The following is a 26,709-nucleotide window of genomic DNA, read 5'->3' as shown; positions in this document are numbered from 1 at the left end:
TTAAGAATGAGAGCACTGTTCTCGGAGACCTTCAATACTGCAGAAATGTTTTGGTACCCCTCTACAGATCTGTGCCTCGATACAATGCTTATATAGACAGGTGTGTGCCTTTCCAAATCATGTCCAATCAATTGAATTTACCACAGGTGCACTCCAAATCATGTTGTAGAAACATCTCAACGATGATCAATGGAAACAGGATGCACCTGAGCTCAATTTCGAGACTCATAGCAAAGGGTCTGAATTCTAATGTAAATGCTTTGTCATTATGGGGTATTGTGTGTAGATTGACAAATGTTTTATTTAATCCATTTTAGAATAAGTTTGTAACGTAACAATGTTTAAAAAGGGAAGGGGTCTGAATATGCACTGTACATTCAGACCTGTTCTCTCTGATGCCACTCAGAGCCATGAACTGCCTCCCAAATCGCACCCTATTCCAGATTAGCCCCGGTCAAAAGTAGTGCACTTTATAGCACCCATAACTTCATGGTGGGAAGCACATTTGACTGTTCTGGGTAGTTTGTTTACAGATGGTTTGAAATATGCAGTGAGGTCAAAACAGGAAGGTATGTCTACCTGCTGCGTGAGACCCTATAAACATGACCTGTAATAGAATACCTCCCTGTGGGTGTTCTATAGCCATAGCTAACCTAATCACCATCTCATCATCCCCACTGCTATCCACTGAGAGCTCAGTGGGTGAGACATGACACACACACACACACACACACTTACGCTCTCACACTTACGCTCTCACACAATAGACATGACACACACACTCACACTGTAGACTGTAACCGGAGCCCTTCCTCTCAGTAGGAGGTGCTGTAGCCGGGTCGTGGTGTTGCCCTAAACGCTGAGCGTAGTGATGCGATATGACATCCTGTTGCTTGTATGGTGAACTAGGTCTCCACCTCAACACGGGACCCTCTTCTCCCCATCCTGCCCCAGGACCCCTGCCACAGAGGTTAAAGACCCTCTTCTCCCCATCCTACCCCAGGACCCCTGCCACAGAGGTTAAAGACCCTCTTCTCCCCATCCTACCCAGGACCCCTGCCAACAGAGGTTAAAGACCCTCTCTCCCATCCTACCCAGGACCCCTGCCAGAGAGGTTAAAGACCCTTTTCTCCCATCCTACCCCAGGACCCCTGCCAGAGGGTTAAAGACCCCTTTCTCCTCACCCTCATCCTACCCAGAACCCCTGCCACAGAGGTTAAAGACCCTCTTCTCCTCATCCTACCCCAGAACCCTGCCACAGAGGTTAAAGACCCTCTTCTCCCCATCCTACCCCAGGACCCCTGCCAGAGAGGTTAAAGACCCTTTTCTCCTCATCCTACCCCAGGACCCCTGCCGTCTCCAACTGCCTCCAACATCCAACCAGAATAGGCAACACTCGTCCATCGTGAGACACCAGTGATGTAGTAGAGGACTTAGGAAATGTCCTTTTATGTTTTCTTAACAACGGGAGCGACAGCCGTGAAAACAGTCTGTGATCGGGTCAGTGAGGCTGGACGAAAAACAGCAGTATGCCAGGGGAAAAAAGGAATTGCAATTGTAGTAGGAATTTGGGGACTTGTCCTGACCTCCGTTTTCCACATCCCAATGTTACCCCCCTCCTCCTCGTCCTCCTCCTCCTCCTAGCCTGTATCTCTTCCTCCTCATCCCTGTCCCCTCCACATATTTATCCTCATTAATCAACCAATTAATTGAGATGGGCCGTGCCAACTCACAGCCAACTGAACCTCTGCCAACACAGTGTTACACTACGGAGCGGGAGAGAGAGAGGGAGGAAGGGATAGATAGAGAGAGCGTGCGCACAAGTGACATGATGTAGCCTAGCACTAGGAACCCCAAAATATGATTCGTACAGCTAATCTATACCTCCATGGTTGAGGGATTTAGTAGGCGGAGAGGTGTAACCCTTACCAGCTCCATATGTCTGGTCTTAGTCCGTCTCTACAGTGGCCTATGTCATGCACATGGTGCCATGCGGACCTCAGAGAGAGAGATCTGTTTCAAATGTTTCAGTGTGTGTCTGAACTCCGCCTTTTGTTAATGTCCCCCATAACCTCCACACACATGGGCCAGAGTGCGATACACACACACCCCCCCTTAGATTCCACTCTGGTGATCCCAGTCATGTCAGCACGCCTCAGGATCAGAGGACTATGGAAATGGCTGGCTGTAGAACCTCAGGAACATCTGCCAGCCGTCCGGTCTGTCTGCTGTTTTATCTCTGACCCCACGGCCGCCGCTAATGGCGTTGCCATCAGCCGTTGAGGAAATGCTTTCTTTGAAATCAATGACAGCTGCTTCATTGCCGCGTTGCGTCACGTCCAATGAGAAATAAAGTTGATTTTGATTGCATATGACCTCGACTAGTAACAATTTAAAGAGTAGGCTACTTGCGGAAAACTGTACCAAAGCTATTGTGCTTACGCATAATCAATGAATATGCTACAGTACATGAGGCAAAAATCCTCTGCTCTCTCAACAACGTGCTCTGTGTAGCAGGTAAATCATCACATTGACGCCATGCTGATGGCAAGGCAACTTGACGAGTATAGTGGAGCTGAATAAATATTGTCCTTTGCACAGCCTCTCTCTCGTTCTCTCGCTCAATGCCAGACAGTCCTCTTGTTAACCCCCTGCTGCGTGTTCACAGTTTAATAAGCACTCTGGAAGACTGTAATCTGGTAAACAGGTTATTCAGGCCCTAGTGAGAAACCACAGCATTGCTCACATAGCTCCAACACTATACTGAGTATACAAAACATTATGTACACCTGCTCTTTCCATGACATAAACTGACAAGGTGAAAGCTATGATCCCTTATTTTCTCTTGGTACATCTACTTCAATCCATGTAGATGAAGGGGAGACAGAAGACAAAGCATTTAAGTGCCTTTGAACGGGGTATGGTAAAAGMTGCCAGGCGCACCAGTTTAAGTGTGTCAAGAACTGCAACGCTACTGGATTTTTCACACTCAACAGTATGTATCAAGAATGGTCCACGACCCAAAGGGGATATCCAGCCAACTTGACACAACTGTGGGAAGTGTTGGAGTCGACATGGGCCAAGCATCCCTGGGGATTTTGCAGGCGAAAACCTGAGGAAATCCAACCCGGAAGTGACTCTTATTTTGAAAAATCACTGTTCCATTGCCTGCCTTTTGTCCATTTTTAAAGGGATATCAACCAGATTAATTTTCCAAAGGCTTCCTCAGGGTGTGAACAGTTTTTAGACTGTTCATTTTTCATTGTTCATTTTTATCAAAACTCGTCAGTGGATAGACGGATGTCCTTCCATTAGTTCATGCGCGCGACACTGGTTGCTCGACATTTTCTTTCTCTCCTGTATTGAATAGTTTACAGTCGGTATGTAGTTAAGTCAGTGCAATATTATTGATGTTAAAAACAACCTGAGGATTGATTATTAAAAACGTTTGACATGTTCTAAACTTTACGATACTATTTGGAATTTTTGTCAAGCCTTGATGACCTGCCTAAGGCTGTGGAATATGAACATAACGCCACCAACAAATTAAGGTTTTTTTTATATAAAATAATCTTTATCGAAAAAAAAGAACATTTATTGTCTAACTGGGAGTCTCGTGAGTGCAAACATCCGAAGATCATCAAAGGTAAGGATTAATTGTATTGCTTTTCTGGCTTTCGTGACCAATCTACATGCTGCTAGGTGTTTAATGTTTGTCTAGTGAGCGATAAACTCACACAAACGCTTGGATTGCTTTGCGTGTAAAGCATATTTAAAATCTGACATGACAGGTGATTAAAACAAGCTAAGCTGTGTTTTGCTATATTGCACTTGTGATTTCATGAATATAATTTTTTTAAGCAATTTCTTTGAATTTGTGCTCTGCAATTCAGCGGTTGTTGATAAATGATTCCGCTAAAGGATCCGTGCGTCAAGAAGTCTAAGCAACTTGGGATGTGTCCGAAATGGCACCCTATTCCCTGTGTAGTGCACTAGTTTTTACTAGGGCCCATAGGTGTATATATATGTTAGCAAGTGTTGGCTCGTGCTGGGTATTCTAAATCATTGGGTGATTGGGTTTGTCCAAACAGTATATTGGAGAGAGTTCACCCTACAGGTTTAGAGGGGTTTGTGGAGAGCTATCAGGTGCTGTTTTAAAGAGGGCTGGCGTATACAAGAAGCTAGAAACCCCCTCCCCCCACGGATGTTTGTAGTTGGAACAGTCTCAATTTCCATTGAGCTCCAGTGTACACTACAGTACAAACAGGTGACAGCCCCAACACGTGATGACTTGGTGTTTTTGTTGAGTTTACCGTATGTACACAGTGCACCTGGGTTTCCCTCAGTACAAAGATAAAAAAAAGAGAGAGGGGTTGATATTGTACAGCTGTGTGTGTGTGTAATGTTAGCAGATCTCTTCTCTTTCCCCGACCTCTGTCGCACTCCTGTTTTGTGTGGCCTGGCTGGTGGGGTGTTTGTCATGTGGGAGGTTGGTAGGGCAACCCCTCTCCCTGCGGGAGTGAGCGGTGCACAATGGGTGCGGGCCTCATAGACACAGGTATGCGATTACTGTTTAAACACTGTAACACCGTGGTTATGATTGACGCCTGAGGGAGGCAGCTGCTTTGAGGTGTGTGTTGTAATAGTGTCCATTCTGACAAGACTGAATGGGTAGAGTGGGGCCCACACAGTTCACATTCACAAACAGCTTCTCGCTCGTTGCCCTTGAGGGTGTATGTGTGTGGGACTGATAGCTTTGGCATCCACATGGTTTATCTCCTAAGTGACAGGTATGTTCCATCTAGCKTTTTATTAAGCCATTATATACTCCGGCCAAGCGGCATCCTCCAGACTCACCCACTTAGACACAATGGCACTGCAAAGTCTCTGTTCATCTCGCCAGACATGAAAGTTCTAGAAGACCCGCTGTGTTTTTACCATCACTATAAATCAGTGTGAAAAAAAACCATATCTTTTTCCTCTAAGTCGACCACAGGAAYAGGAATTGCCACACACGCACACATACTTCACAAGGCCTGTTGTCAATTGAGACTTGGTGGTGGTTGGAGGATCACGTTTTGTCTTTGATTCCCCCAGGATCTGGCAGCTGTAGTGTCTGTATGCTACCCCATTCCCCCGCACCCTCCYTCTCTCCCGCTCTCCATGGTCTCGCCTCTGTTTTCCGCCCTCGTCATCTGGTGGATAATTGTCCCTGCAGCAGTGGTAGGGTGTGTGTGTGTGTGTGTAATCAAAAGCAGCACAACCCCTCCCTAGCTTCCGGTGCAGCTCCCCTCTGGACCCCCTTTCAGTTTTACACCATGTCCATCAATCAAACCACGCCGAGTATCGCTGTGAGCTTTGTCTTCTTTCTGTGAAACCTCAGAGGATGTGAATACTACAGTCTAGAGACTGACTCTGTATCATATCACAATGACAGGCTAGACATAAAACTTACAGCTTTAGCTGTGAGCCTTTTAATGACTGCGTCCCAAATGGAACCCTATTCCCTTTTACACTACAGTARTTTTGACACACACTCTATGGTATCTGATCAAAATTAGTGCACTATAAAGGGAATGGTGTCATTTGGGATGCAGACTTTTTACAGAGCACTTTATGGAGTGGTCAAAAGCCACCCACGGACTCCCCCACCTTACGCCAATCCCACCCCAACAACCAGCATACAGTATCCGTTCTCTATGTTGACAAGTAGTATGAAGCTGTGGCTTGGAGTATTGCTTCTTCAGCATTTGTAATATAATCTCTGTGAATCTGGTGCTGTTTTTTTCCCCATTTAGAGAAATCTTCCATTTGAAGTTGTTTGCCATATTTACTGTAAATTAGTGTGACGGTACCAGGTTTTGCCCACTAGATGCCACTGTTCCTGCAACTGCAACCTTACACTTTTATTCAATTTACCAAATYGAGAAATGGTCTCGTGAATAAAATGTGACAACCCTAATAAAATAATACAATTAAAAWCCATTGCWTGGCAGTCAGGTTTTTCAATAAAATAATTAGAGAACATCTCTATATGTAGTGTGATTTTGAAATTTACTATTAAACCCAATACCATTACCATTGCAAAACACTATGCAGTGTGTGTGTGTTTTGGGACTTTTACCATTAAAGACTATAAGCAGAGATGGGACCAAGTCTCAACTTTTTTTTTAGTCTTGAGTCAAGTCCCACGTTTCACAGCTCAGGTGGAGGAAAGTCACGAGTCCATCATTTTGGGTTTTGAGTACTCAAGTCAATGGTAAAGTGTTTATTGCTAATTTCATTGCAATGCATCAGTGATTTTGGACCCACAAGTTTTACAAACTGCATCCCTTTTTCCCCCACATAGTCTTTGAATGCATTGATTTTTGGGACCAATGCAAAGGTGGCACCATAGGTCCCAGATTGGTGGGGCAAATTGTTTTCCCTGGGACCCAGAACTTTTCCTAATCTGGTAACAGACACAATGACTGCAATTGGACAATAGAACTCACAGGGCTGAGTGTGCTTTATGCAGGCTTGCATCATATAGGCCTATGCAACTGCATTTAAAAAGTAACTCACACAGTCGATTTCTGTAATTGAGTATTGTTTGATTAATTTCAGTTAATCATTTTGGATTGAAAAGGTAAAGGTAGCCTAGCCAGCCAGCCCAAGTTTGAATGTAGCCCAAACCAAATTTGATCACATTCACATTTTCTCCAAACACAAATAAATGGGCTATAAATAGGGCACATAACATTACCACTTTGTTTACTCTGTCCTCTGGCCGAGAGGGGACATYGCGCATTGGCTGTAGCCTATGTAGCTGTGGGCTGCGGTTATAAGTAGCCTAGTTGARKAGACTGAGAAATCGTCTCCTTTTCTTCCCATACAGTTTAGGTGTAGGCTGCTACAACATATCTGTCAAGAGTTTTTGCTTGTGAATGTCGGTAGTGATGTGTTATCAAGTTTGCTAAATAATACCGAAGGACCGTGTAGCGGCGACCACTTTGCTAGATGACGTGCTTTGTGCCCGGCCTGCGRAACCTGGGATTACTGTGAATCTGATTGGAAAAGACACAACCGAATGTGCAGAACCTGCAGCACTCTGAAATAAAGGACAGATAGGCTTACATACTGTAGTGCGCGAGATGACAAGTCTCAAGTCATACTGCTCAAGTCTACTGCTCATACTGCTCAAGTCCAAGTCATAGCCACGAGTCATAGATGGTCAAGTTGAAGTCAAGTGGAAAGTGTTTTTTCTCTTTGCCTAGTCAAGTCTCAAGTCACAAAATTTGCAACTCGAGTCCAAGTCACGTGACRCGAGTCCACATCTCTGACCAATAGAGACCATGGCTGCATTCCAAACACTTAAAAGACACACCCTATTCCCTCAGCCCTCAAATTAAGTGGACACGACTGATGACGTCTGATGAGTATACACTTGCAGGGCAAGGGGAGAGGGAGGAAGGAATTATTTTTTAAATGGAACGCCTTTACCCGGAAAGTTGTCACTCGTTCATCGRGCAATGATCGTGTTTTCAGCCACCGGTAGCTTGTGGGTTCTTTATATACGCTACAGGCAATTATGKGTGCATGTCTACTTATATGAACTATATAATTATTACTATACACCTACTGTATGATAGCTAGCAAATTAATTAGTTAACTAACATTAGCCTGCCTAGCTACTTCTGAAGAAGGAAAATGTTCCAAAAGCTAATCGAACAAAAACATAATTACTTTTACYAGACGTGTTTGTGCATTAGTAGCACAATTTCGAACTTATTTACATTTGTTCTTACTTACACTTGTATGTTGACTCCATATTGACATTGAGGTTTTAAGTTTTGGCTGACTTTTCTTAGCGGATGTACAATCATCGCAAATTGAATTATGGGGTGRTTCAGGCCCCGAAGTGAACATAACTGTACACTCGCAAACTCCATTAAAAACAAAGGCTGAGGGGCTTACGTTTCAAACTTCCCTTGCTTGGCTAATCATTTGGACAGATGACAAATATGGCCGCGGGAATTCCGCCAAGGGRTGAGGGTTTAGGGCCGAGGGCTGTCTACTTTGAGTTTGAAACGCAGCCCATAACATTGAAACTATTAGAACTGCTGTTGCCATGTGGTTTGCTTGTTCACCAGGAATGGTATAACTAATTGTAAAAATATATATATTTTTTTTTTGAAGGGGATAAATCAGAGAGGACCGTTTCCTGGACACAAATTAAGCCTAAGAGAATGACAAACTAAATTGCTTTCATGGAGGACTGGATGGAATTGTGGGGATGACCATACAATCTGTTTTCATCATGAGCAAAAGGTATTGGTTTTCTACCCAAAGTTGCAAAGAAAATGATGWGATCCATTTTTAATGAACACAAGAAACTGCAATATGGATAAAAGTAACAGGAAGAGCGACATCTAGTGGGCACATTCCACACAAATTTATGGTAAATATTGCAAACGGCTAATTTCTCTGAATAGGGAGAAAAAYAACATCACCAGATCCACAGGGAATACGTTAAAAAAGATGAAGAAACAATACTCCAAGCAGCAGCTTCATAGTACTTGTCAACATGGAGAACCGATACTATATACTGGTTGCTGGGTTGGGATTGGCGTGGGGGTCCATGGGTGGCTTTTGATAATTTTTGGGGAATCCTTGTGTCTTATTGTTAGTAAGAATGAAGGTCCAAATRGAATGTTATGTACTATATTTATTGTAGATTATATGAATCCTATAAATTAAAATGGCCAATTTGGGTGCAATCAATGGGACTTAATTTCTCAGAAATCAAATTATATTTCACGAAATGTTTTCAGGAATGCTAATCTTATTTTTTTTATGTACAAACATTTATTTGGAATAAGCTGAGATGGTGGGTGTCGAAATTCTCTTGTACTTTTTGAGGTGGAATGACTTGTTCATTATGATATCAGTTTGACATTTATGTCACTGGTGATGTGATTGGTTGTGATTTAGGCCAGTAGGACGGAGTCTATCCCTCTGAGCATTCTGTTTTACAGGAAGAGACTAGGAGAACAGGAAGTGATTAAGTTGTCATGTTTTTGTGCCAATCAGATTTAAAGAGCTGATTTGATACTCCATTACTTTAAACAGATTTGAACCGCTCCGGCCCTCTTTACCTGCACCTACACAAACGCGTGTGATCGCACACACAGTAGAATGGAATGGCATAATTGTTTAAAGCCGTGGACCCATGTTTGTAGCATATGGGACTGTGTGGTTGTAGGGAAGTAATGACAAGGGGCTGAGAGGAGAGGGCTGGTAGTGATGTGATCCAGATGAGCCAACTTAAAAGGCAGAGAGGAGGAAGGCTAATAGAGGGGGGACACTGTGAAATGATGACACACACTGTCAGCACACAGTCGGCTCACTGAGTAGCTAGAATATGACACCCACATCAAACCAGGGCTCCACGGAGGACTAGCACACAGTCAAACCAGTCAGCTCATTCAGAAATCAATTGAGAATACCTCATCTATTTCAATTTTAGAATTAGAATTTAAGTAGTAAGCAGGATATAGAATTGCAATTAGTTTTAATGAAAGGAAATATAGTTGCATTCAATGAAATTCAAATGCCTCTTCTAATCTATATTAGGTGTAGTCATACTATTGGTCATGTTGAAGTCGGAGGTTTACATACAACTTAGCCAAATACATTTAAAATCTGTTTTTCACAATTCCTGACATTTAAACCTAGTAAAAATTCCCTGTTTTAGGTCAGTTAGGATTACCACTTTATTTTAAGAATGTGAAAATAATAGTAGAGTGATTTATTTTAGCTTTATTTCTTTCATCACATTCCCACTGGGTCAGAAGTTTACATACACTCAATTATTATTTGGTAGCATTACCTTTAAATTGTTTAACTTGGGTCAAACGTTTCGGGTAGCCTTCCACAAGCTTCCCACAATAAGTTGGGTGAATTTTGGCCCATTCCTCCTGACAGAGCTGATGTAACTGAGTCAGTTTTGTAGGCCTCCTCACTCGCACACACTTTTTCAGTTCTTCCCACACATTTTCTATAGGATTGAGGTCAGGGCTTTGTGATAGCCACTCCAATACCTTGACTTTGTGATCCTTAACTTCTTATAGGCAGGTGGGATGGTAGCGTCCCACCTGGCCAACATCCAGTGAAGTTGCAGAGCGCGGAATTCAAACGACAGTATTATAAATATTTAACTTTCATATAATCACAAGTGTAATACTTCAAAATAAAGCTTAACTTCTTGTTAATCCAGCCGCTGTGTCAGATTTCAAAAAGGCTTTACGGTGAAAGCAAACCATGCGATTATCTGAGGACAGTGCACCGCATACAAACACATGAAAAACATATTTCAACCAGGCAGGTGCGACACGAAAGTCAGAAATAGCGATATAAAAAATGCRTTTCCTTTGATCTTCTTCTTCTTCTGTTGGCACTCCAAAGGGTCTGTTACATCACAAATGGTCCTTTTGTTCGGTAATGTCCTTCTTTATATCCATAAAAACTCAGTTTAGCTGGCGCGCTTCAGTCAATAATCCATCCCGTTTCCATCCATCAAAATGCATACAAAATGAATCCCAAACGTGACTAATAAACTTTCCCAAACAAGTCAAACAACGTTTATAATCAAACCMTAGGTACCCTAATACGTAAATAAACTATAACATTTAAGACGGAGAATCGTTACTGTCTTTACCGGTGAAAAATACCAAAGAACGCGCTCTCTTTCACGCGCTTGGAAACACTACAGCCAAAATGGTAGCCACCTAGAAAGACTACAGTTTCTGGCTCATTTTTTCAAAAACCAGCCTGAAACTCTTTCTAAAGACTGTTGACATCTAGTGGAAACCGTAGGAACTGCAATCTGGGAGGACTTGGCCTTATAATAAAAGTGGTAGGCTGAATTGATACTTTTTTAAATTATATTTTTTATATTTGTCCTCGGGGTTTCGCCTGCCATATCAGTTCTGTTATACTCACAGACATAATTTTAACAGTTCTAGAAACTTTTGTGTTTTCTATCCAAATCTACCAATTATATGCATATCCTAGCTTCTGGGCCTGAGTAACAGGCAGTTTACTTTGGGTATGCTTTTCATACGGACGTCAAAATACTGCCTCCTACCCCAGAGAGGTTAAGCCATTTTGCCACAACTTTGGAAGTATGCTTGGGGTCATTATCCATTTGGAAGAGCCATTTGCGACCAAGCTTTAACTTTCTGACTGATGTCTTGAGATGTTGCTTCAATATATCCACATACATTTTCCTTGCTCATGATGCCATCTATTTTGTGAAGTYCACCAGTCCCTCCTGCAGTAAAGCATCCCCACAACATGATGCTGCCACCCTCGTGCTTCACGGTTGGGATGGTGTTCTTCGGGTTGCAAGCCTCCCCCTTTTTCCTCCAAACATAACGATGGTCGTTATGGCCAAACAGTTCTATTTTTGTTTCATCAATTCAGAGGATATTTCTCCAAAACGTACAATCTTTCTCCCCATGTGCAGTTGCAAACCGTAGTCTGCATTTTTTATGGCAGTTTTGGACCAGTGGCTTCTTCCTTGCTGAGCGGCCTTTCAGGTTGTCAATATAGGACTTGTTTTACTGTGGATATAGATACTTTTGTACCTGTTTCCTCCAGCATCTTCACAAGGTCCTTTGCTGTTCTGGGATTGATTTGCATTTTTCGCACCAATGTACATTCATCTCTAGGAGACAGAATGTGTTACCTTCCTGAGCGGTATGACGGCTGTGTGGTCCCATGGTGTTTATACTTGCGTACTATTGTTTGTACAGATGAACGTGCTACCTTCAGGCATTTGGGAATTGCGCCCAAGGATGAACCAAGACTTGTGGAGGTCTACATTTTTTTTKTGAGATCTTGGATGATTTCTTTTGATTTTCCCATGATGTCAAGCAAAGAGGCACTGAGTTTGAAGGTAGGCCTTGAAATATATCCACAGGTACACCGCCAATGGACCCAAATTATGTCAATTGGCCTATCAGAAGCTTCTAAAGCCATGACATCATTTTCTGGAATTTTCCAAGCTGTTTAAAGGCACAGTCAACTTAGTGTATGTGAACTTCTGACCCACTGGAATTGTGATTATGTGAAATAATCTCTGTWAAAAATTGCTGGAAAAATTACTTGTCATGCACAAAGTAGATGTCCTAACCGACTTGCCAAAACTATAATTTGTTAACAAGAAATTTGTGGAGTGGTTGAAAAACTAGTTTTAATGACTCCAACCTAAGTGTATGTAAACTTCTGACTTCAACTGTATATGTGGACACCTGCTCGTCGAACGTCTAATTCCAAAATCATGGACGTTACTATAGTTTTTTCCCCCCATTTGCTGTTATTACTGCCTACATTTTTCTGGGAAGGCTTTCCACTAGATGTTGGAACATTGCTGCTGGGACTTGCTTCCATTCCGCCACGAGCATTAGTGAGGTCTGGCACTGATGTTGGGAGATGAGGCCCGGGCTCGCAGTCGACGTACCAATTCATCCCAAAGGTGTTTGATGGGGTTGAGGTCAGGGCTCTGTGCAGGCCAGTCAAGTTCTTCCACACCAATCTCGACAAACCATTTCTGTATGGACCTCGCTTTGTGCACGGGGGCATTGTCATGCTGAAACAGGAAAGGGCATTCCCCAAACTGTTGCCACAAAGTTGGAAGCACAGAATCATCTAGAATGTCATTGTATGCTGTAGCGTTAAGATTTCCCTTCACMGGAACTAACGGACATACGGACCCCCCCGGACATTTCTGGGGGGAATGGCTCGAGCCCTCACCCTCCGATCCAACAGGTCCCAGACGTGCTCAATGGGATTGAGAGCCGGGCTCTTCGCTGGCCATGGCAGAACACTGACATTCCTGTCTTGCAGGAAATCACGCACAGAACGAGTAGTATGGCTGGTGGTATTGTCATGCTGGAGGGTCATGTCAGGATGAGCCTGCAGGAAGGGTACCACATGAGGGAGGAGAATGTCTTCCCTGTAATGCACAGCATTGAGATTGCCTGCAATGACAAGCTCAGTCCCATGATGCTGTGACACACCGCTCCAGACATGACGGACCCTCCACCTTCAAATCGATCCCACTCCAGAGTACAGGCCTCGGTGTAACGCTCATTCCTTTGACGATAAAATCGAATCCGACCATCACCCCTGGTYAGACAAAACCTCGACTCATCAGTGAAGAGCACTTTTTGCCAGTCCTGTCTGGTCCAGCGATGGTGGGTTTGTGCCCATAGGCGACGTTGTTACAACAGGCCTACAAGCCCTCAGTCCAGCCTCTCTCAGCCTATTGCGCACAGTCTGAGCACTGATGGAAGGATTGTGRGTTCCTGGTGTGACTCGGGCAATTGTTGCCATCCTGTACCTGTATGATGTTCGGATGTACCGATCCTGTGCAGGTGTTACACGTGATCTGCCGCTGCGGGAACGATCAGCTGTCCATCCTGTCTCCCTGTAGCGCTGTCTTAGGTGTCTCACATTACGACGTTGCAATTCTTTGCCCTGGCCACATCTGCAGTCTTCATGTCTCCTTGCAGCATGCCTAAGGCACGTTCACGCAGATGAGCAGGGACCCTGGGCATCTTTCTTTTGGTGTTTTTCAGAGTCAGTAGAAAGGCCTCTAGTGTCCTAAGTGTTCATATCTGTGACCTTAATTGCCTGCCGTCTGTAAGCTGTTCGTACCGTTCCACAGGTGCATGTTCATTAATTGTTTATGGTTCATTGAACAAGCATGGAAAACAGTGTTTAAACCCTTTACAATGAAGATCTGTGAAGTTATTTGGATTTTTACGAATTATCTTTGAAAGACAGGGTCCTGAAAGTTTATGTGTGGGTACACGTGATTTGCGTTTCTGAGGCCGATTGGACATACTGCTAAAATATCTAAAACGACGTTGGAGGTGGCTTATTGTAGAGAAATAAACATTAAATTATCTGGCAACAGCTCTGGTGGATATTCCTGCATTCAGCATGCCAATTGCACGCTCCCTCAACACTTGAGACATCTGTGGCATTGTGTTGTGTGACAAAACTGCACATTTTAGTCGCCTTTTTATTGTCCTCAGCACAAGGTGCACCTTTGTAATGATCAAGCTGTTTAATCAGCTTCTTGATATGCCACACCTGTAAGGTGGATGGATTAAAGGAGAAATGCAGAATTTGAGAGAAATAAGCTTTTTGTGCATATGGAAAATTTATGGAATCTTTTCTTTCAGCTCATGAAACATGGGACCAACACTTTACGTGTTGCGTTTATATTTTTGTTCAGTGTACATCCTCTATAAATACGACAGTAAATACAAAACTTGTTTAGTTTGCCTTACACACATTTAAGTTGTACCTGTCTTTGGCAGTGGATAAGCAGTATGTAGAAGTGTTTGTGCTAAACCACCACAAGGGGTGGCTGGTTGAAGGAATTTAACAAGTTCACAAATTAGCATTGAAATGCAATAACATGCTTTTCATAATGTCACTAGATGTCGGTATCAGCATTTGTCTTGAGTAGATTTACAACAGTGTTTACAACAAAGGACATGTAAACAAACACTTTATGGCAACCATTCAATGAGAGTAAGTTATAACAGAGTGGAGGAGAGGCCCAACTCAGCGGAAAATCTGTCTCCCCCTCCAGCAGGTGGCGTTTTTTTGTTTCCACCACGCAAGGAGTTTTTGTATGGAGGTCAATGAGAGAGTATTGAATTTGGTCAAAAAATGTATGGCTTATTTGCTACGTAAGGTTGATTTGATCAAATAGAAGTTTTGTTACGCTTAAGTTGTTACGAGTGTACTGATATAACTAGGGTACTTGACATCCCGGCAAAATAAATTATATTGTTGTCTCGATGGCTATGCATGTTATTGGCATGAGGCTAGTAGCATACCATCTCTCTCTCCATTGAATACAGGCGTTTGACGTCAACAACCTTCATCAAATATTCAAAAAATGAAAACAATAATGAGATGTATCCACCAATCCAAAGAAAAGATAGGTGGGAGCTAGACAGCCCACCGTACTGCTTTGTGGACAGCGACACCCATTGTTAGGGCAGAGAGACAAATATATTGTCAGTCTATCCATAATCTTTGGTTATAACAAGCAAAAGCTAGCTGGTCTTTACAACAATGTTTTTTTTTACAGAAACCATATCTATTTTACACTGTTATTCAATACAAAGGTATTGGCTATACATTTCAATTGCAAATGGAATGCGTTGATGACAGAACTTTTATGCAGGCAAATGCTTGCCGCACTGGTTTGTCACACATTCTGATTAAGCTAGCTAGCCTACGTTAGCTACTTATCTCATCATGAATGCAAGCGCATGGCCTGAAGGATAGATCTGCGCCAACTGTCTTGCTTTTTGATTATTTCATATTTCGGAAAACTAACAAAATAAGGCCCACTAGCTTACATATTAGGCCCAGACACTAACAGTTTTCACTTTGGCGCCTGTCCAGTTTTGGCACATAAGTAGCACAGATTGCTAACTAGCTAAGCTAACTACCTTGCTGGCTAGTTAGCCAGCTAATGTTAACTAAGTGAGAATGTGAGGACAGGGCTGCTTGCTTGGTGATGTGTACTTTTGATTATTTACTTATTCTAATGTGTTGGCTGTGGCAAGCTACTCACCATCAAATCACCATGCCTACGCTCTCTCACGTTGTGACCTAGGGCTGAATGGTGTTCAATGAACAGCTCGTAGAGTGCCTTCTTCAGGCTACCATTGAAAATGTCAYAAATTGACCGTAATTGGTTTATTCTATGTATATAATATAGGCGCTTTATCTGTGGAATAAAGGCCGATACAAGTGTGTCTGTGAAAGGATCAACCGATTTTTATCGGTCGGGCTCTAAACGTGATTTATTCTTTGGTAACTAGAAGTCATAGAAACTCATGTTCTATGACTGAGTGGAATTTCTTTGAATTGCACTGAATTAAATTCTACTTCCTGTGGGGTGTGGCCAATTTTGAATTTCAATGAATGAGTTGAATGGGAGTGAATAAAAAAAAATGTGAATTGAGCCCAACCCTGCTCCAAACGCTGTATTCCGTGATACACTCCTCTCTTCTGCACCCCTGGTATTTTTGCACACAGGCCTGTAGGGAACGAGGGAGCAAAGCAGAGGTACAGTTATGTGGGTGTCAGAGTTTTATGTGCAGGTCAGAATGATGTCGTTATTGGAAACTGAAACGATTGTGATTTTATGTGACCAACGAGCAGTCCTGCATGTGAGCTCTTGGTCTGCCTGAGGGACAGTTCTGCTCTCGCCCTGGCTGCCGCTCCAACTGCAGTACAGAGCTCTCTTCTCCCTCTCTCTCGCGGCCCCTGACCCCCTGACGCGTTTCCTGACCCAGGAAATAGAATTAACACCTCAGCCTGAGTCCTGGGTCCCATAGCCGCAGCCACAGCTGTTCCCAACCCAGGCCAGCCCGTCATCAGCCCCAGCACAGCAGACCTCAGCTCAAGAGGGAAGGGGAAGACTGACTTTATATGGAGCTTAGCTTATCCCACCACTAAATGTATCCCTTTGGGTGGCTGTGAGCTTATGTTACACAACCTGCCACTGAAACAAAATGAAATGCATCAATTATCAACCCCACACTCTGTATGAAGCCTAGGCCTGACCAGTTGCTCACCTGTTTCAAGCGTATATCGTAGTCCAGAAACAGAGACGTGATAGTCCAGCGTCCCATTGTGACATAGCTACGCGGCTCTGAGAACACCATCCACGGGGGCTGAGGACACGAAGTCTGACCGTGCACCTCGCCACAATTCCCAACCAACGCTGCTCCGGTACGCGTCTATTTATTTGAATGTGTTAACAGTTGGAGAAATTGCTATAGCTGCACGGAGAATTCAAAAAGTATGAAAGCCAACGGTCCAGTATTCTAGAACACTGCTATGCGTACGCTACAAGTTGTGTTGAGGGCCTCGTTAGACCTACCTGCTAGACTGGTCATGAAGTAGTCAGGAACGTTTTAGTCATCTCTGTAGTACTAGTGATTCTTTTGAGGAACAATTCAGTGTGCTTTCCCCTTTATAACGCATTTCGTAGGCAGACACAGAACACGGGTGAATCCTGCAAGTTGCTATGCAACCCCTCATCTATCCAAAAAGGTTTTCCTTTCCTGAGAAAGCAGCATATCAGGTCAAGACGATCCATTCCTTTAGGTCTCCAGAGGGGACACACCGACAGGCCAAGCTGACAGACTTCCCTGTCATAGTTAATGCAAAGAAGTCCCCCCCCCCCCTGCTGTGCAACTAAAGTGGTATGACCCAACTCTCCGAAGGCCTCTAGCGAAATATAAATGTACTCTATATGAAATGTATTACCCACCACGGGTGTTTTTAAATAGAGGCTTTTCTATGTCAAAAGGACCGTAAATTAAGGAAGGGGGAGATGGAGGAGAGAAGTGTATTATCTGTTTATTATATATTTTATTCCAGCCATATTTCAGAAGTAATGGATCTTAATATTCTCTGGTTGTCTGGACTCTAGTCTGAGTGCTCTGTCTGTTTTCATCATTAGGGTGCTGGCTCAGAGATTTAGCTACACACACACGTAGGCCTACACACATGTACACACGTACACATACTAGCTGGTTCCTGCATTTAAGCGCCCCATGTGTTTGCGTTTTAGTCACACATAGCTGATCTCTTGGGGCCACTTTGAAGCAGGCTCTCCCAGAGTAGATCATAAAACAGAAAAATATGTTGTTTTTCACATAATCCTCCCCCTATGTACCCTAGACCCCAGCAACCTCCTCCTAACCACATCCCACCTCAGTCCCCATTCTGCGACGTGAAGGGCCGCTGTTCTGCTCAGAGATTTGTCTTGAGCTGCTTCCCTCACTTTCTTTCACTGCAGATGTTTGACGAAGGCCTGCATTGCTGTGTATTTTCCCCTGTATGTTTACCACAATTTAGCCTAATTTTGGTCATGAAAAATATCAGAAAAGCTTTTCCCTAAGTTTTGTAGCAAAGCTTCTCATGCTCCCATAGAAGATGATATTGGTTAAGACCACAACTATGCCAGAGAGATTGTGTTATGAAAGTGCCACTGATCAGGTGTATGTGGTGATGGGTGACATAGCCAGGCAGTTTAGGGAATGGTGGGTTGACAGGATTACAGGTTACAAAGAAGAACTTGAAAGGCCTCTGAATATGAGTTGTATGTTCTTCCTTCCTTCCTTCCTTCCTTCCTTCCTTCCTTCCTTCCTTCCTTCCTTCCTTCCTTCCTTCCTTCCTTCCTTCCTTCCTTCCTTGACTCCTCCATTAACCCATACTCTGTTCTCTCTTTCTCTCTCCACAGTACTTTGAGGTGCCCTTTGACTCCAACATGAACCGCACAAAGAACCGGCCCCTGGTCAGGGGACAGATAAGGTAAACTAACAATTGTATTCTCTATCCCAAATGGCACCCTATTCCCTATATAGTGTCCTTCTTTTGGCCAGAGTTCAATGGGCCATTGTCAAAAGGTAGTGCATTACATATGGAATAGGGTGCTATTTGGGAGATCCCCTCTGTTTTTGTGTGTAGTTCTGTTTCACAACAATTTTGCATAAAATATATTTTTCACAATCATTCAACTGTTATTTCACACGGATAAAATCCCTTGGCTTTAAAAACCTTCTCTTTTGAGTGAGACCTTGATACCATCACCAAATACATTGCTACTTCCCTTATCATGCCGTCTCCGTATTGAGTAGGTCATCTGATCTAGTGAAGTGTATTACCAGTGGAGAAACTGGATCCTGCCACTTGGCGTAATAACAGCTCTGTGTTATTGCGTGTCTCGTGATAACGAGGGGAGGCATGGAGCACTGTGGGTACACCTTCAATTAAACAATAGTGCTGCAGAGCACAGCAACACCACCCACATCACAGATCCTTTTACACTCTTTTCCCAATCAGTTATGCTGCCAAGCCTGGGACAGGCTACAGGCTGTCTATACAGAGTAGCAGAGTACAGCCAGGAGCCAGGAAGGTTGCTGCCAATATCAGATCAGAAATAGTATGCCTGCAGCACCAACCAGTTCTCCCCTTCCACACCTGCCAGGTGTAACCTGATACTATTTATTGGCAGGCTGGGAGGATGGTGTAGGCTACCTGTACCTGCTCTCTCTTTCTTTCTCTTCTCTCCTCTCTTTCTCGCTCTCTCTTGCTCTAGCCAGCAAAATAAATACAACCATTTTTTCTTTGTTGTGGACATAAGACTGTAAAAACACCAGCAAATCAGCTCCAGTTGATTTTAATTTTGGAAATCTGTTTTGAAATATTCCCACTCATAATAGAGATATGTGATCGTATACAAATCGAAGCTAGTTTTGAAATTACTATGTTTTAGTCAAATATATATGTTTGGGCTTCTTGCAGTCAATGTGTGGTATAAAATGATTTCTAATTATGTTCCGGCCCCCTGACCATCCACTCAGGACAAAAAGGTCCCGGGGCTGAATCTAGTTGATGATCCCTGGCATAGGAAACTCCAGGGTAAATGAGAAGACTCCTACCATAACAACTGTGAGATGCTGAAGCGCTGGTGTTGAACCCTGACCTGGCCCCATCTCCTCATGTCCACAGTGGAATCCTCATGGGATGTGTTGTTTAAAGGGACACTCCTCTTGTTGAGTTGGAGATTTAGGATGTAAACTGTTCTCCAAACAGACCCAGGGTGCTGCCGCTGCCTGGCTTTGTCCGTATATCCTGGTGTTGACGTGACTGAGGACTGTGTGTGACACACACACAACCTGTGGCCTGATGTGGACCAGCTGGATGGCTACAGCAGCATCCCAAATGGCACCCCATTTCCTACATAGGGAATATGACCATAGCCTATGTAGTGCACTACATAGGCTGAGGTCCCATTTGTGACGCAGACAACGCTTACAGTCCCTGTCAAGCAAGCCCTCAGCATCTCACATTCTCACCCTCCATCCTCTCTCTCTCCATCCTCTCTCTCTCTCTCTCCATCCTCTCTCTCTCGCTCCATCCTCGCTCCACCCTCTCCATGAGGCTCCCTGAACCCAGCTCAAGCCTAGTTTAGGTCACAAAGTATGTCCAATGAAGAAATGTTGATTGAAAGTGATTTTTAGTCTAGCTTAATCTGGGTCTTCTAGAAGACCGTCCCTAGACAGCTACCGTCTCCTCTAGCACATCACACTCTTGTGTGGATCTTATTTCAATTGAACACTGAGCCATTCCTTCGTGTAGCCCGCTTCATTGGTCTAATTGGAGAAGCCATGACACTCTCTTCCAGACCCTTTCTTCTTGCCTGCCTGCCACCAACCACCCTCTCATCACGCTGAAGACACCCCTTCAACCCCCCAACTTATGCTCTTGTCTAAGTCCTCATTCTCTCACTCGAGCTTGAAGAACTTTTAGACCACATGTCAAACTCATTCCACGGAGGGCCGAGTGTCTGTGGGTTTTCACTCCTTCCTTGTACTTGATTGATGAATTAAGGTCACTAATTAAAGAATTTCCCTCACCTGGTTGTTTTAGGTCTTAATTGAAAGGAAAACCAAAAATGTCCTAGACACTAAGCCCTCCATGAAATGAGTTCAGTACCCCTGTTTTAGACCTGGGTGAAGAACTTGTAAACCTGGGTGAAGAACTTGTAAACCTGGGTGAAGAACTTGTAAACCTGGGTGAAGAACTTGTAAACCTGGGTGAAGAACTTACTTTCCACAACTGGGGGCTAAGTTCCCTCTTATAGCCAGCCAGCCAGCTACATGGGCTTAGTGCTGACTTTTTATTTACCCCCCTGCTTTCCCCCTCTCTTTACCCATTCAGTCTACCATATACTTTCCTAGACATCCACACCCAATATAGACACAGCCCCCCCCCCCCCCCCCCCCCCCACAGGCCGGGTGACGCAGTCCTCACTTCGACCCCCACAGAGATTACCCAAACTCAGCGAGCACACACACACACTTACACACACCACTGCCACATAAAACAGACATAACACACTAATCACATTAATACCCTATCTCCCAAAATAAAAGCCTGTTTTCGCTTCAGAAGGCCTGCTGCGTTTGTTCAAGATTTTAATCTCCAAATCTCCTCCCTCTAATTTACAGCATATTTACTTGAACCAGCCCTGGAGTCGCTAGCTAGCTGCTTTCAATAAAAGACAGGGGGAGGAGGTCTTCATCCGGTGAAAAGCGGGAGCCTCTGTGGTTAGGGCTGAGGATGGTTTGATCTCTGGGCGTGCGTAATGCGTACAGCCTCGCAGCCACACGCTCATTGTCTTGCAGGGCCACTTTTATCCCTGACAAACGCTGATCACATGAGCTCTCCTCTAAGCCCATGTTTTCAGACTGAGTGCCGGACCGCCACTAACTCTGTCCAAATGTGTGGCCCGGCCGTGTGGCACATGCTGTGTGTGTGTTTACATGGGGCTATTGTCATCTTCTCCTATAATCTCCACAAGTCCACATATCTCAATCAGAGCATGAGAGCAATTGTTGTTCTCTTCTGTCTTTCTGTGTCTTTAAGCCAGGTGTTCAGTATTCTGTGTCTTTAAGCCAGGTGTTCAGTATTTTGAAGGTAGCTTAGCTCTCTATTGTATGCTGAATTTGTTGTTGGTGAAATACAGTGTGGGGAAGTTGTATTAAGAGATTTCTCTGTCTCCCTCCTGATCTCTCCCTCCTTATCCTCTCTCCCTCTCCTTCCCTCCCTTTCTTCCTCCGTCGCACAGTCCTCTCCATGCGGTGGGCTTTGCCCTAGCCTGTGGTGTCCCTGGTATCACTGTGTTGACCCTGGCTGTGAACCCTCTAACAGGGGCCTTGGGGGCCCTCAACATCTTCCTCTACACCTGCTGTTACACACCCCTGAAGAGGCTCAGCATCATCAACACCTGGGTGGGGGCGGTGGTGGGGGCCATTCCCCCCATCATGGGCTGGACGGCTGCTACAGGTGCCCTGGACCCAGGTACTGAACTGGAGGACACACACTCACTGTACGCCTCTCTCTGCTGGGTCCTAGTGTCCTCTCCCACACACACACAGTCATGATACTTGGTCCTATGGGTCTCCCTCACACACACACACACACACACACACACAGTAATGATACACCCCATCTTATGTTTCACGATGAAGCAGCCGGTGTATGACGAGCTGTTCAAACTGAATATGTTGGTAAATGGGGGATTGAGGAGAGAAAAGGATACACCCATACTTGTTCGTCCAACATTGGGTCAAAGAGCAGCTGTGGTGTGTTAAAGTTCATATGTCCATATTAGACTCTGTGTAGACTCATGATAATACATTGGTGTTCGTTCCTACAGTTACGTATGTTAAAGTCTGATAAAGTGGTTCAAATCTGACACTTCAGAGCGATTTTATTATTTTCCAAAGTAGATATCCAGCTAGTGGGAAATACACGGTTTATCACAGCCTAAATGAACATACTGTGTGGTCACTCCCAGGAGAGTTAGGAGCTAGACTGTAGTGTAGACTAGAGGGCCTTTCTGCATGTTGTATATCCATGTCTCCACTGAACTGCAGCTATTCTATAGGTTCAATTCTATTTCTACAGTTTGTCTTGTCATTCCAACACAATTAGTCTCTGCTTGACTCCGTGAGGCCTCTTTCACAACTGACATTCAACACAACAGAGTTTGTATGTATTTCACTGGGTTGACGAGGACCTCTGTGACCAGGCCTGACCCCCCCCCCCCTTACGGCCAGCCTTTTATTTACATACTCCTCAACCCAGAGTCCCACGTTGCTAACACACACAGTATTGTGTGTGTGTGTGTGTGTGTGTGTGTGTGTGTGTGTGTGTGTGTGTGCGTGCAGTTCTCTAGTGGATGAGGAAGGCAGAGCAGAGGGGGGTCTCCTCTCCAGATTGTTTGGCAGACATGTTAAGTGTTCTGTTATGGCAACTGTCAACTGTGTTGCAGCTTGTCACCGGGGTCTCTCCGTAGGGTACACACACTAGTTTACACTCACCAAGCCAAGATCTTGGGACTTGCTCTCAACAAAATGTTAATCATGAATCTATGGGGCTTTTCACGTGGGAGTGAATGTGTTTTATTCCCATTGAACTTCCGCTGGGGGTTTTCTCTTCCCTTGGTGGCCCTCTTGATTCAATGACTGCTCTCATGCTATACAATGACATTCATGCCCTTTATGTAAGAAGGACCCCCTCAGTTTCGGCTATAAGTATGACTTGGACATTGGCATTTTAACCAGGTCAATTGGGGGTCATTTAAACATTAATAAAATAAAGTAATAAAATAATAGAACAGAAGTAAGTCTAAAGTGACAATAGTTACCATKATCTGTCCTGTTAGTTGCTACTACAGGCTGCACTATAGTCCTGTTTGATCACTGTGTTTGGTGAGACCGGAGAGGTTTGCAGTAGAGATGCCTTAAGGCCCTGTTTTCCTAGGGGATTTAGGCTTCTTTTGTGTTTACAAAACGCAAGAACAGCGGAGTGAAACAAAAGGAAACCCTGTATGTAACGCTCGGGTGCCTCTGCAGCGCTGCCGAGTGAGTCTTTGTGCCTCGGCGGCCGGGGCGGGTCTCCTGTTTCTCTCTCTGCTGCTACTTGCTCTCTGGTGGAACGTTTACAACGCCACACCGTACACGTGGCCCCGGGCTGTTTGTTGCCCCCACACACACACAGGATGTGCAAGGCGAGCTGATGAATGGGTCTCTTTCTCTCTGTTTAACCACAGGTCTGAGAGGAACAGAACAGACCGAATGACTAGGGGATTCCTCCTCTCTGACTAGTGTCTACAACATCCATGTTCTCGTATTCAGTTACCCATTCACTCTCTCACCTCACAACGTCTCCTGTATCGTGTACGGAGGCTGTGTCATAGGGGTCAGGGCAGTGAAATGTCCAGGAACGATAAGTTGATTGAAAAAAGACGTAGATTCAGTCAAAGGGGAAATCAGTCCCTCCAAGATTCTGCATTAGGAAAAAAACAAATGTGCAAAGTCAACAATTTCCTGCATATTATGCAACGCACTATTTTACGTCAAATCATCCCTATTTTATCGCATACAACTGACCCATCACCGCTGCACAAAAAGAGGGTAATATGGTTCAATTAAGCCACATGTCAACAAACTTTTTCCCCCATCGCATTTTTGTGACAAATTGGACAGAATCATTGCATATTGCTGTCCAAAATGTCAGAATTGCAGCAGCAAAATCAAGCATTTTTGCCCACAAATCACCATAAATCCCTGTGAGAGGGACTGGGAAATGCAACACCAAGAGATTTGTGAATTCTCTATCTAGTCATTGTCAATATCTTCTCTTCTCCCTCCCCCTCTCTAGGTGCTCTGCTGCTGGGTGGCTTCCTGTACTGCTGGCAGTTCCCCCACTTCAACGCTTTGAGCTGGAACCTGCGTGAGGACTACTCCCGGGGAGGCTACCGTATGATGTCCGTCACCCACCCGGGCATGTGTAAGAGGGTGGCCCTGCGCCACAGCCTGGGTCTGATCGGTCTCTCGGCCCTGGGCCCTGTGCTGGACGTCACCACTTGGACCTTTCCTCTAGTCTCCCTGCCCATTAACCTCTACATCAGTTATCTGGCCTTCCGCTTCTACCAGAAGGGAGACCGCAGCTCCGCCCGCAAGCTCTTCTTCTGCAGTCTGTGGCACCTGCCTATGTTGTTGCTGCTGGCGCTCACCTGTAAGAAGTCCCGAACCGACAAAGAGGGCGTGGCGAAGACCTCGAGCCTAGCCCCAGCACCCCTGCCCCTCGCCATGCAGAACTAGGATAGCCCGTTAGACCCCACCACATCCAACCTCCAACACACTGGCCATTACTTCTCCACCCACCCTTCGTACAAATGGAGGTATTACCTTACGATGTCTTCCTCTCTCTGCCTCTGTATCCTGAGAGAGGGGAGTACTAGGGACACACTCCATTTGATCTGTGTATGTCTGTGGACTTGTGGTGCTCACCGACTGCACTCTCCGTGCCCTCAAGGCAAAGGGACGGGGTGGAAGCAACATGGCTGAAATGGTTGATCAACGAAAACCACACATTGTGAATTCCTGAAATAACCTCAGGGTGTAATGAATCATTTCAGTGGGTGTGTATATATGTATTTATAAAGGAAGGCTGCCCTCTAGTACCTGTCCATGTTGTATATGACTGTTGTTAATGAGAACGTTGTACAGTGTAAATTGCTCCTATGGATTCGCAATTGGGCCCCGATCTTGAAAGAAACCATGCATTGTATCAACACAAGATGACGTCAAGAAAGAATCAAGAGTCAACTGTYATGGCCATGAAGCATTGTAAGATAAGTGAGACAACAGTACATTGAGTTACGTAAATATTTGTGCATCAATTTTTTAAATAATCGATTAAGGAAATAGGTTTTAAATCAACCTAGCCACTGCACTGAAATGCAGTGATAAGTTATTACTTGCCTATATGTTACTTGACTGTAACGATTGCCTATGCCTCTTGGTTTTAGCTGTTCAGCAATCTCAGTGGAGGGTATTCTTCTGTCTGCAACACACTGCTTTAACTCTACACGGTTCACCTGCACCAAAACAAAAGAGAAGTTAACTTGTAAACCATTTTTGTAAGACACAAAAATCATTACAAATGTTCTCTTACAATAAACGTCTTATGATTTAATCAATTTATTTGATTTACTTTTGAGTCAGTTGATTGTCTAATTATTTCATTATACTGTGTCAAGTGTTTCCCATTCAAGCATAGAAATCTTTGTTATCCATATTAAAGCAAATTTAGAGGGTTTCATTAGTGACACCAAGTCCTTCCCACAGGGGGCGTATTCCTATCAGTGCAGATGACGTCATCGTGCTATCTGACATAAAAGGGATGAGTCTTACACATTTGTGTAGATATTCATCACCCACACGTACACCACCACTACATGCCAGCTAGATAATTGTGTTGGCATGGGCATAAACTTTGGTAATGTCAAGATTCAGGTTAATTGTAGCCTCAGTAGACACATGTCCTGTTAGTCACATGAATATCAATATCACCAACACCTATTTAGCAAAAATCAACCCACTGCTGTACCTGTCACTTAGTCCATCACATGCTCCCCTTCCACTCTTTACTCTTAGATTGTTTACGTTAAACATCACCCACCTCCATTAAACAATGCCGGTGTCCCAAATGGCACCCTTTTCCCTATACAGGGCCCATAGGGCTTTGGTCAAAAGTAGTGCACTATTTAGGGAATGGTGTGCAATTTGGAACACCCATTCCTTAGTTAAAGGGGGCTGTGGGATTTGTCCCAAGCATGCTGCAGAGGAACAGAACTGTGTAATATCCTCCGAAAGGGCTCACAATGGATAGTGTTCCATATCAGCACAGCTGTTACTGTATAGGCTGAAAAAACACCACCGCAACCTGTGTGTTTCTCTGTGTCTCTCTGTGTCTCTCTGTGTGTAGATGAAATGTCAGTTGCCAACCTTCTGAGGGCTCAGTCAGTGTGATTGCCTGCCTGTCACGTTTACAACATCCGCTCAGAGGAGGTTGTGAAAGCAGTGTGATAGACTGGACCTCACTCGATTCCATCCACGGGGAGGCAAGGGGGTCTGCCTTGCCCCTGCGGCTCCCTCTCTTCTTTCCCCTGCTGGGGTTTCCTCTCGCCCCTCGGTTCCTTCCGAATGGCACCCTATTCCTTATTCCGAATGGCACCCTATTCCTTAAATAGTG

The 26,709-nt window shown here is 44.4% G+C and overlaps 1 protein-coding gene across 3 annotated transcripts in view; it reads left to right on the top strand.

The window, feature by feature from the left end:
• The window catches only part of cox10 (cytochrome c oxidase assembly factor heme A:farnesyltransferase COX10), a 65,536-nt gene extending 39,862 nt beyond the window's left edge, over positions 1-25,674 (top strand). For all 3 annotated transcript variants that reach the window (XM_023993447.2, XM_023993448.2, XM_023993449.2), the window contains 3 exons: positions 18,338-18,408; positions 21,731-21,963; positions 24,331-25,674. In XM_023993447.2, coding sequence (XP_023849215.1) covers positions 18,338-18,408; positions 21,731-21,963; positions 24,331-24,773 — 747 coding nt within the window. In that variant the 3' untranslated portion in view covers positions 24,774-25,674. The remainder of the gene's footprint in view (positions 1-18,337; positions 18,409-21,730; positions 21,964-24,330) is intronic.
• The last annotated feature ends 1,035 nt before the right edge of the window (positions 25,675-26,709 follow it).

The sequence above is a fragment of the Salvelinus sp. IW2-2015 genome, linkage group LG8 (assembly GCF_002910315.2).
Source record: "Salvelinus sp. IW2-2015 linkage group LG8, ASM291031v2, whole genome shotgun sequence".
NCBI lineage: Eukaryota > Metazoa > Chordata > Actinopteri > Salmoniformes > Salmonidae > Salvelinus > Salvelinus sp. IW2-2015.
Note: the sequence above shows the minus strand (reverse complement) of the source record. Positions and strands in the feature narration are given on the sequence as shown.